Below are 12,293 nucleotides of genomic sequence, written 5' to 3'. Positions count from 1 at the left end.
TTATATCTTACTTTCCTCCGATCAAAATAAGAGTGAGTGAGTGATACGATAGTACTTTATTGTCAGAGCATGTCTGAAATTTGTCTTGCATCCCAGCAGCCCCAAAGACAAACATCACAGACATGACATCAGGAGAGGACATCAAAAAACAGGACATCAATACAGGATCCACAAATAAGTATGCGAGTGAGTCGTGTCCTTTGATCAGTACCTGAAGTTCTTGATGTGGTCCTCCACTCCGCTGAGGTGCAGCGTGTGGGTCAGCGCCTGGTGGTAGGTCAGGGCCTGGGTGGACGAGCCCCAGTTCACATCTGGCGGCCGGCACAACATGCGGACAGAGAGACACGTGCTGGAGTCAGGGGGGGCGGGTGGCCGGCTTTCAGCCATCAGGCCCATGTGGCGCTGGGGTCCGTAGGGATGCAGGCGCGTGTGTGTGTAGCTGCATGTCAAACAGAGTGTGTGCAATACCGGTGCGTGCAGGAGAGTGTGTATGTTGTTTTTTTTCTCGGATTGTTACTACTATGAGATCAGCCTTGGTTGAAAGACGGCCAAAGGTTGGAAAACATTTACCATACGGTTCAATTATACCATTCAACCAAAACCATTATACTACTTTTCTCTCCATATTTCAACTTAATCAATGTTATTATAAAAAAAGAGTGTGCAGCAATCTCATATAAGAAAAACTAACCAAAAAACACTGCGTCAAAAAAGATATATAAATATGCAAATATAGATTAAAATATTCAACAAAAAAAAAACGACCCAGTCAGCAAACACAAGCCTCGGATCTTTCTGCACAACCCTTTTGGCAGGAGCCCAAACGCCCGCTGTGGCTGGCCGGTTCGCCCACCTGGCTTCTTGTAGCTGACGTAGATGTACAGGCCCATGACGATGGTGTTGGTGAGCAGCGCCGCCATCCAGTTGATGACGAACATGACGCCGCAGCACAAGATGGCCCCCGCCAGGGAGACCCACATGTTGTAGTACTTGAAGCTAGGACGCCATCCTGGAACGCCATCGAAACGGAGGTTACGCACACGCATGCACAACATGATAAAACAAATGCCATGTGGGAAAAGCCCTTGTGACAAAGGCTACAACGGTGTTACACGCACTGGATTATAATGCGCTAAAATGAACCAATGTGTTTGTGTGCTTATGTTCAACTACACAAAAATAAGGTAAACGTGGTCCTTACCGATATCGGTTCAACACACTCAATGTCCGTCCTTCTCCGAACACACTTTAGTAATGAATGCCGTTGTAAGTCATATTACTGAATAGTGAGGAGTCTAAATTAGCCAATGTTGCTTATTAAAACGAGTAGTAGAGCATGGATTTGTGTTTGGATTAAGAACATGGAAAGCTAGCAGCCAGTTAGAGACAGGAGGACGAAACAAGAGGTACAGCCGCTACTGGATGCCATACTCCTTTACTGGACTCCAAAGAGAGAAGACTAGGCTGGTGGGGTTTTAGTGATGATGCAGAGATACGCTTCGACCGTGTGTGGTTATACGATGAGACTAGGAAACACAGGACGTTAAAGGGTACATCGAACGCCGGGCCTCTTATCCAGGGAGAGGAGGAGAGACCAGAACCCGTTATTAAAACCCAAAAGTCGACTTTGTAAGAAAGTCAGACTAGGGTTTTATGATTCCAGGAATAGTGGATGACATCAGTCATGCCTCTTGTGACGTTTGCTTATGCGGTTAAATTAAGTCCTGTACCGTTTAAGTCCATGCAATTACGGGAACTGGTTTTGGGGAGAGTTCAAAATTGGATGAAGTATCTGTACCTGGTGTTCTTCTAGAGCTTTGGTATTAAGAGGAAAAGAAACAATATACGTTTTCTTGAAGGTTTGAAATAGCTCAAAGCAATTAAAATATTACTACATTTCACACACACACACACGAGTGTAAACATTACACAAATGTTTCCCACTACAACATTTGTTATCGCATCCTGGATTTCACATGTCAAACACGGCGGAACATACCTTCTATTCTAAAATTAACATCACTCTGAAATCACAGTGAAAACATCTCGACTTTCATGAAGACACAGAATGCCCCTAAACATATGTTGCCTTAACAGAAGAGGCGCTTGTGTTGAAGTGGTGTTGGTTGAAGGGTTGAACAGGGGGCGTCGTCTTCACGTTACCTGGTGAATTGGCGAGGGAGGCGTGGAACACAGAGAAGTTGATCAGGGCGTAGGAAGCCAGGAAGAAGTTTGAGATGATGGGAGCGATGATGTTCAGCTCGGCTGCAGAGGGGACAATATTATAAAGAGATGGTTAAAGAAAGTACAGTTTGGAAACGGGTTCATACAAATCTAGCAGGAGACCGCATTATTTGCCAAATTTGGAATCGAAAGGGAGCAATAAGTACATAACGTGGATCAATTGATCAATAATAAAGTAAATCCCTACTCTTACCCACTCTTGACCTATGTCAGGATTTAGGATTAAAAATAACAAAATCTCACTGAACATCTGGTCCCGCCTCTAGGGAACCTCGTGTTCCCCGGCACACGGCTGTGAACCTCTGTACTACATGACTAAGTGGCTCCAGCCCGCTCCGCACTCAACTATGTTGTATCATAACAACAGACATACCGATGAGGATGAAGGCCAGGGCGATGCAGAAGGTGAGGATGTAGCCTCGGAGGGGCTCGTTGTTCTTGCCGTAGCCCTTTGCGAACATGCTCAGGCCGGGATAGATGTTGTCTTTACACAAAGCCTTTGGGAAATTAAAAACAGCGGTCAAGCTTCTTTGTAAAATAATGAAAACAGATGCTCGACATACCGCTTGTCCATTGAACCGGACCCAGATACGTACACGGCGCTATAAACAGAGATTACGTCGGGGCACTCACCTGGAAGACTTTGGGGGCACTGACGAGAGAGGCCAGGGCAGAGGACAGGGTGGCAGAGAAGATCCCGGCTGTGATGATGGGACCAAAGCCTGACACGATGCTCATCACCTAATCACACAAAGGGGACATTTCTTTAAGCCTAGTCCCGCAAACAAGACTTAGGCCCAATCTCAATACTTCCCCTTACCCCTTATCTTCCCCCTTACCCTTGAAGTTGCGCGTTCATGTGAGAGCTAGTGGTGTCTCAATACCCAATTTGATCAAGATTAAGGGATAAGATTGAGTGCTATGTACCCCTTATTTTTAAGATGATTTTAGAGCTCACTTGGGCCGAATCTCGATTCTTCCCCTTGCCCCTTTTGCTTTGTCTTTGTCTTTGTCTTGGTTAAGACAAAGACAAAGACAAAGCAAAAGGGGCAAGGGGAAGAATCGAGATTCGGCCTTAATATGTAGACAAGCATAAATCTGGGTGAACGTGGGCCTTTCACTTCTTCCGCAGCAAACTATTTTACAACCATTTTTCTGGGAGCAGGAATTCCTTATAATATGCTATAATCCCCTAATCTTGGGGGGGGGAAGGCTGGATTCCCAAGATTACGACCCCCTCGGGAATCCATCGTGGCAGGCTTCAAGGTTGCGCGTTTGTGTCCCAACCCGCCATTGGTTCGGACCAATCAGCATCCTAGGAGGAACTACGTGACGTACGTAATAGACAGATGGTCGACCAATCCCCTGCCAAGTATTTTTTTTAAAGTGCCGGGCCCAATCCAAACAATGTCAGAGGTTGTCTCTCCAGATGGTTCTGCTTCACAAACCATCTGGGGCGTCAGGTTGCATGTCCCATACCTGGAAGTCGTTTTGGAGCCCGTACTGGCAGGGCGTCTTGGGGTCCTTGCAGGAGGAGAAGTCGTAGCCCATCTTGCAGGCGGCGTCGGTGCAGTTGGCCATGAACATAGAGCTCACCGTGTCGTTCAGAGAGCCGGTGGCGTCTCGAACGATGCATGCACCTGTTAGGCAGAACATGGGCTTGTTATTAACATGTTCATACCTATAGGCATCATTGCAGTTGGTTTGTAAAAACAACATAAACATGTTATAGGTTAGGTGAAATGCAATATGCAAATGCATGTTTCCATTCTCAAAGACCAGAAATAGGGCAACAATATATAAACAACCTTAATGTTATTTTTTTTATTGAGCTATAGCAGGGGGGGGGGGTCGCTTACACGTTTGTTTAGCATTTGTTTGTTTTCCACTTTGCAGTTATTGTAAAGTGATACATCTAGCAAAGATGAGCACGTATTAATTGTTGCTTATACATTCAGTTTGGCTGCTGACTAAAACCCTATCTTCTGACATCTTTGTTATCAGAAAGGTTTTGAACCCTTTTAGGTGCTGCTACGATCTCCAGGAATGAAAGGATCCATTCATCTTCAGACCATTAAATTAACGGATCCACTATCTTTTTTGCTTCTGGGAATTCCTTTATTAACCATGCGGAGACAGTGATGTTTGGGCTCTGGATAACATCTGTAATATGGTATTCAGGGTCTATTTGAACAGTCAATGGAAGAAAGTTGGGCTTGTGGTTTGCAAGAACTCACGTGGGGGTTCCAGTGACCTTAATATATTTTTTGTATACTTTTTAAATGGGCAGAAAATGCCCTCACAAAACACGGAAACCGTCTTTGCAACAGCCAGCGCACACACGGCATGGCTATGTGGTTCTCAAAAGACATGACAACAGTGGTAGCTGCAGGCGCAGGCACAGGCAGAGTCAACTCAAACACAACCTGTCATGTAGGTTAGATAAAGAGCCATGTGTTAGCAGGGCCCGTGCACCAAGTGGATCTTCTGCAAAGCCATTTATTTATGTAGCGCTGCATCGACCTCACACAAATGACTGAACGGCCACTCTCATTTGTGCTTGAATAAATCATATAAATGTTTATTTTTTTCCAAGTGACAATTTCAACTATTTCAATATATAAACCTAAGCCAGTCAGTGTTATAGTCTCTAGCAACTGTAACCATAGCTGTGCACGTCCTGCCCACTGCATCACAATCCCTTTATAATCCATGGGTCCTAACACCGTGCTGTACCTGTGGAGATGGCGACTCCGAGGTAGACGATGCCGGTGACCAGGATGGCCAGCAGGGTGCCTTTGGGGATAGCCAACTGGGGGTCCTGAGAGCAAGACACACAATGTGTTATTATGAGGAGCAGGCAGAGTATAGGGCTTGTGACGATGACAAAAGGCGCTAAAAGTTAATGGTGTGAGGACAGGAAAGGTACTAACGGCGAGATCTCCCGAGATGTTGGCACCAGCCAAAATACCGGTGGCGGCCGGGAAGAAGATGGAAAACACGGAGAAGAACGTCTCGCCTCGAAAGTCCGGACCCATGTTTTCCATCATAATGGCCGCTGAGGAACAGGATGAAGAAATACATGGACATGAAGCAAACATTGAACGGGAAACAAACAGATTGCCGGTGAAACAACGACAACAAACCTAGCAATGCGATAAGTAAAAAGATGGAAATGTGCTGATAAAGTGAATCTCGCAATAAGAATTTGTTTGGCGCAAAGTGTCCTTCAAAACCAGCACGCTTTAGTAGCTACAGTAACGTTCCATAAAACCTTGCAAAGTGTTGAACTTACAATCGTAGCCGAAGAAGCCATAGGATTCCTTAGACTTGACAGTGATGAAGCTTCCGATGAAGTAGTTGATGATGGCAGTGATGAGGACGAAGAGCAGGAAGATTTGGGCCTGTGAGGAAGTCAATCAAAAGTTGTACATTAAATAGAGGACTTCAATATTTAGATGTTGTACTCTACATTAAAGTGAATGGATTAACGACGAATGCAAAATAACCCCTTCTCTCCACAGTCAATTGCTATGCACAGTGAGTGTGAAGCTTTCACAATAACAGGGTTTTTAGAGAGCGCAGTCCAAACCTTGGCCTCCCACTCCATTCCTGCCACCGAGATGCCAAGGAGCAGGATGACGGTGATCGTGCCGATGATTCGGATGTCGTTGAGTTGATCCGTCATGAGAGCGTCGACACCCTTTGGGCAGAACCGATTGTGTGTTTAAAACGGAGCACCCTAATACGATTTGATCAATAGATTGAGCAGCGTACAGTGTTCAACGACTCCCAAACAAACACAAAACACTCTCCTTATTGCTCATGTGGTAATACGATGATATGGATTTAAAGAACGTAGACATAGATACTTACAGCGAGAAGCTCGACGACCGTCTCTGCGAAGCCCACCACGTACATGGCGACAGCCACGGCGTTGGCGAACGCAAAGATCAGACCGATGGAGCCTCCGAACTCTGGGCCCAAACTTCTCGATATCAAATAATATGCACCTCCTGGAAGACAAAAGAAACAGACTCAACAGGTTAGGTCTCAACACAGAATGTCAGGCTGAGATGTCACACTAACACACCACACAAGTCGGAAGTATATGAGAACACACACGAACACACACACACACACACACACACACACACACACACACACACAGGTAATGAGTCTTCCGACGCAGTCAGGAAAGAGGGTGGGGGATGCCTGCACACAGGATGCAGAGTCCACTTCTGCAGTCTATTCTGCGGTCATGGCTATAAGGTCACCTTAGCATGATCACTCCAACGCATGTTTGCATGTTAAGAGTCTGGGGTGGGGGGGGGGGGAGGATACCATTAAATAGAACTACTGCAGCCTGTGGCAGAGCGCAATGGGGACAAATCAATGCACCGGCTGGCAGCCAGACAAAGCTGTTCGACGCGGAGCCTCATAAAATCGACAAACTTCATTCTGTCCATTTCAGACATCCCAATCCCAGTCTCACTGGGGATGCAGCGGTCCGAGGACACTATTGAATTTCCCCCGTGTGCTGGGACAACTGGAATGAGTGTGAATCTGTGTGTTTTCGCCTCTTTTTCTCATTTCACCCTTTAAAAGAAAGGTATCCGAGATGAGGGGGGGGGGTCAGCAGGGGTTCAACACGGAGTACATCCTCCGTTTGGATAAGGGGGGAACAGCATACATCGATAGCCGAGTCACGCTGGTAGAGAAAACACATCTGGAATTCCTGGTTTAACAGCTGAGCACCGGAAACTGACTAAATATTGTTAAAGAGCTCTGCTGCCTGGTGGGGGTCACCACCGGGCTGAGGCGTAGTAGTGGTACTACATAATCGATTTGAAGAGTCTGATAACAGCATTTAATATTCACGACGACAAATACCCTATTCTCTGCTGAAATCCTGAACCTCCTTTTATTGACATTTAGTAAGGTTGCTTTTGAAATTAAATTGTTATTACTAAAAGAAATGCAGGGCAACCCCATCCGGCTGTCTGGAAAACACACTTTCCTGTTGATCAGGTCAGCAGAGAGGCACATCTGGCAATATGCCAGATGGAAAGTGTTCAAGTATTCCCAAAAACATTTTATGTGAGGTTCTATCAAGGGTTTGGGTATAGAAGATGGTGGGCATATACAGCAACGTTGGGCATAGCCAGCCATTAGCCTGGCTTCTTCAGTCTTCTTGAAATGAACATTAGAAATTGGATTGGATACAAACGGGTCAGAGACTTGAATTCATTAGAGTAGACTTCGGCAAGTTCATCTATTTACTGTTGATAACTGACGAATGTGGTGAAAAAAATTAAATGTATGTATTTGTATCCCTTCAGGCAAGCAATATATCACACTTAATAACTTTACAATCTTTAACAAACTAAGGTAAGTACTTGAAAGGCATACCTCCTCGTACAAAACCGTTGGTGGCGATGGCTGAGGTGGAAAGGCCGGTGATTGTTGTCACAACAGTGGCCATCAGGACAATTAAACAGGACAAAACTGCAAAGAAAACACCAAACATGCATCATTCTGAAGAAAATCTAAAAGCTAATTTTGGCTTTATAAAATCTTCCGTGGGAAGATCTGCCGGTAATTGTTTTAATATGTTACCCTGAATCAGTTTACTTGCCGAATGGTGAAATCTATCCACCATTGGGTGCTGGCAGTTGTTTATTTTGGAACCGGCTTACAAGTCTTTTAAAATATGGCTCTGAAAAGTCAACACATTTTACACCAGCAACTACTACGCTCCAAACGGAGCGTAGTAGTTGCCGGTGTAAAATGACACGGGTGTGCATATACTAACACCACGGGCATACACATAGTGATGCTTTTAAAGAGATCAGAAGAGGGTGAGAAAAGCAAATCACTTCATTCACGTGTACCTACCTATTCCTGACTGGCCCACAATCCATGACATGCGAATAAAGAGCATCACACCCCAGATATTCAGCATGCACCGCACCTGCACACAGACAAAATAAAGAAGAACAAAAGAGTGTTTAGAGTCATGGTACAGGCATCAATTTAACACCGGTTGTTCATTTACATATACATTTATGACATTTAGCAGACGTTTTAACCAAAGCAACTTACAATAAGTACATTTTTTGTGAGAAAGAGAAACAATATATCTCTGTCGTTACAGCGAAGACATTAATAGAAACAAGTGCCGAAGCACTTACAATTGCTAGGTTGCAAGTGCATGACACAAAACAACTTTGACACCAACTTCAAAAAGTGAGATAACACAATCTCCATTTTGAACTGATTTTAAAATCAAGTGAGATCGAGTGACATATCACACACTGTATTGAACAATAAAAACAACAATGAAAGCCGAGCCGGAAGTGAAACCTCAGACAAAGGTGCATGATTACAGCCCAATGAGCTCAGGGGGACCGCGTTACCCATGTCCTAGTGATTGGGGCGGTGTAGTACAAAGAGCTGGCATCTACACAATGTAGTATCAGGATTCTAAATGCCTGCACGAGCCAGAGCAATAAACGTAATTTGGCCGGCCGCACAGTTTACCTCCGCAACACAAGGCCAAATCCCCCCCCCCCCCCGTCTGCCAAAGAGTTATGCGTGTTACAATTGTGTAATTTAAACTGCAATTAATTATTCTAAATCTGACCTTTTTGAGTGAGACAGAACTGTGGTGTAAAAAAAAGAAAAGTAATGTTTATGTTGAGAGGAAGCGAAGACTTTAAATGTCATAATAAAACCTTGTGTGATAAGACAGACCCATCTTAAAATTTCCCAAAACCTTCCCATTTAACACACTTTCACAATGATTTTACAGTTGTTGTGAGTGAGTCAATTTCTCTTTGGTAAAATAGCATTAAGCTGAAAAGTAAGTCACACTAATAAGACACATTCCTTATTCAAATGTGACACACACACATACACTAGCTTGACCGTGTAAACACTTCAAACACTAATCCTGTAGTGAATTACCAGGTTCCATGATCTACTCTGCAGCTATTTTAGACTCCCAGAGGTTGACTTCAGTTCAATCTGCTGGATCTTCACCACTGATCATGGTTAAGCATCGCCCCAGCTCCAACAACTGGGTGGTAAAGTAACACGGGCCACTCACAAAATGCTGATAAATTCTGTGACTAGCCGGTGAATCTGTCACTATTACTACTGGTGGCACATTCTTCCAATGTGTTGGACTCCTAAAGTTGATCTGCAAGACCGTCATCGGCTTGCTATTCCGATTCACACAAATGGAGCCAGAATGACCGAGCTCTCACAGTCAGCAAAGGGCCGACGGAGAGTACCCAATGTTGGGTTCAACTAGACGTGATGCAGGTGTCCAATGTGGTAAAAAAGATATAGCTGAACTTTATGTAAACGTGGAGGCCTATGGTCCTATAGCTTTATCAAGTATGACATTTATTTTAATACTTCTCGCAGGAGATCAGCTGTGATGGTTTCAAACTTTCAAGCATAAATGTATCCCCTATTAAACGACAGATAGTTTCACGATGAGTTAAGGCTATCACTAAGACAAAGACCCACAATGCAATGCTCCCACACTCCCGATTTAACAGCCGTTCATTGCGATGCAAGGTCACGTTTCCCCGAGCCCCATAGACCAGCGTCGGCAGTGGGACACCACCCCACCCCGTCATACTGTAAACCCCCGCAACAATAGATGGTTCAGAGAACAATCCGTCTGGAAAATCAAATAAGAAAAGCTCTGACGTTTGAATGAAGGAAAAAAAACAAAAAACGAGGCATCCTGCATTATAACAGGAAATGAATAACAGAGAGAAACTCACCAGCACGCCCTTGATCCAACCGAATTTGACCACGCCCTTGGACTCGGCGGCTTCTTTGGCGGCCGCCTCCTCGGCCGGGCTGAGCTCCTCGCCGTTGGCGAAGCCATCATCAAAGGGTTCCTGAAAACAGAAGTACGCGTTGAGGTCTAGAGAAAGGGGAAAAACATAACTTTCATTCCGAAGGGACTGGTCAGTTCTGAGGAAGCTGACAAATGGATTCATCAGAAAACAGTCATCATTGTCTGGACATTTTTGAGATTTGGGAAATAACTTTCTGGAATTAGATAAGACTTTATAGATGCCAGATGGAGAATTTCAGGTACCACAGCAGCAAGTACAGGACGGTAGAATATGTGTCTAGTGAGGGGATTTGCACTGTAAATAATGCGTTATGGAAGATATTTATAACAAGTTTCTTCTTAATGTCCATAAAACAGCTTCACAGAAAAATGTTATGCGATTAGGCAACCGTGGCTTCAACGGGTCTGAAAAGAGGAAAAAGAAAAGCGGGGGGTGGGGGGGGGGGGGAAAGTGATTGAGCCATAAATAGAGAGCATCCTTCCTTGCGTTACTACTGAAGGTTAAACACAGGAAGCTCCCCTCCCTGTGCACAGACAATGTGACGTCGGTGTCCTTGCGGCAGGGAGCTCTCGGTGTGCACTGCATTGTTCTCTCGTTTTGTGGGCCGTAACCGTCTGGCACACCACAACACCTTCACCACAGGAAGGAGATTCCAGCCGGGGCCCAGCTTCTTTTAAGTGTCCCCTTTATTTCGTGGGTCTCTGCGTCAACACCGAACAAAAAGGACATTGAGAACAGGAACTTGAATAATCAACGACTCCTTTGCTTTAACTGTATTTAGACAACAGAAAATGTCCTTTTTTTTTAATCGTGCGGATGCTATTTTAGGACACTTTTCTTTAGACTGCATGGCAATGAGAGGATAAAAAATAAAAAAGGACCCGCACACCGAGACACTTCTGCCTACTCTGCAGTATTGACATCAGGGATAGCTGGAAGGGACAAGCGCCAGCAGCTACAAATATGCAGCTGAAAATGAGGGCTAGGCATATAGAAAATATAAAGAGGAAAAGACAGCAGTATCCAAGGTCACATTGTCCTCAAACAGGGAATTCAACTTTATACTGTTGAATATTGACTGATATTCGATCTTCCTTATGTAAAAATTAAACATTTATATTTATTTAATATCCTTCCGATGTTTTTTAACATGAGTATTTTCAATGTTTTCATTTTTTTTAATAAAACCACGAGACGCAGAATAATCGATTGAACTGGCGAATCAGAGTCCACTTAGAAAAGTGTGAGTTGATTTATACGAAAAAAGCCGGTCAGGCATCCGCAATAAAATATTATTGAACTGCTAGGTCAAACCTAGGACTCATTATTGAATTATTAGTTATTGACAATATTTTACCTTTGGAGTTTAATATTTCCCTGGCGCCAAAACAAAGAAACACTAGCACCTACTTATTTTAGCCAACCAATACCCAGGCACGCATTTATCCAACAGATGCCTCGCCAGGAAGGCCTCTTGGCAAGACAACCGAGTTATGTTACACTTGGGGGAGATTTGTCCTCTGAATGTGACTCATTATAATCAGTGGGCCAACCCAGGGAGCGAGACAGATTGACTGGACCGCCTCCAGTTCGTGAGCCAGTGCTGCTTGGTCAAGGGCTTGCGGCAGTCCAAAATGTGTCCCACCTGCCACGTACATCTTAAAATAATGGAGAAAGTGGCATTCAACCCATTCATTTAGGACCCAGATCATAGGTCCTCTCCTCCACACAGGTCTCTGGGAGGGGAAAGCCACGTTGTAAACTACAGAAAACCATCAACGGATACACGGACAAGAGGATTAGACAACTAATGAGCCAAGCATATATCCCGTCATTTTATAAGTTTTAAATCTAGAGGTGAGATCAACACACTGCTTTAGGCTAGCGTATTTACTGCTGTTCTGCCCAATAGAAAAAACATGAATCGTTATGGAGTGCATAAAACTCATGTTGATGATATAATCAATTTATCTGCAGTTTGTTTAGACGCCAAACCAGACTTCAGACTAGTGTTTAACAGTCCCTCCCGAGAGGTCAAATCGATGATGTCATCTATGAGTCATGGCCATGATTATTTCTTCAAACCAAACCTTCCAGGAAGCGGGATTGTATGTGTAACATATGAGATTAATGAAGGGTACTTCCTTGAATCATCAGGACTTTCAT

General features: G+C 44.3%; 2 protein-coding genes across 6 annotated transcripts in view; one reads left to right on the top strand and one right to left on the bottom strand.

Moving 5' to 3' along the window:
• Positions 1-12,293, top strand: part of LOC132455842 (protein crumbs homolog 1-like) — a 140,772-nt gene that overhangs the window by 94,070 nt on the left and 34,409 nt on the right. The window lies entirely within an intron of this gene.
• Positions 1-12,293, bottom strand: part of slc12a2 (solute carrier family 12 member 2) — a 38,458-nt gene that overhangs the window by 16,783 nt on the left and 9,382 nt on the right. For all 5 annotated transcript variants that reach the window (XM_060049855.1, XM_060049857.1, XM_060049856.1 and 2 more), the window contains 14 exons: positions 10,047-10,166; positions 8,143-8,218; positions 7,657-7,752; positions 6,121-6,260; positions 5,837-5,947; positions 5,540-5,648; positions 5,178-5,302; positions 4,981-5,065; positions 3,724-3,884; positions 2,878-2,985; positions 2,618-2,741; positions 2,164-2,265; positions 854-1,009; positions 212-311 (listed from right to left, as the gene is read on the bottom strand). In XM_060049855.1, the coding sequence (XP_059905838.1) occupies positions 212-311; positions 854-1,009; positions 2,164-2,265; positions 2,618-2,741; positions 2,878-2,985; positions 3,724-3,884; positions 4,981-5,065; positions 5,178-5,302; positions 5,540-5,648; positions 5,837-5,947; positions 6,121-6,260; positions 7,657-7,752; positions 8,143-8,218; positions 10,047-10,166 (1,613 nt within the window). The remainder of the gene's footprint in view (positions 1-211; positions 312-853; positions 1,010-2,163; positions 2,266-2,617; positions 2,742-2,877; positions 2,986-3,723; positions 3,885-4,980; positions 5,066-5,177; positions 5,303-5,539; positions 5,649-5,836; positions 5,948-6,120; positions 6,261-7,656; positions 7,753-8,142; positions 8,219-10,046; positions 10,167-12,293) is intronic.

Source organism: Gadus macrocephalus, chromosome 4 (assembly GCF_031168955.1).
Source record: "Gadus macrocephalus chromosome 4, ASM3116895v1".
In the NCBI taxonomy this organism is placed as follows: domain Eukaryota; kingdom Metazoa; phylum Chordata; class Actinopteri; order Gadiformes; family Gadidae; genus Gadus; species Gadus macrocephalus.
Note: the sequence above shows the minus strand (reverse complement) of the source record. Positions and strands in the feature narration are given on the sequence as shown.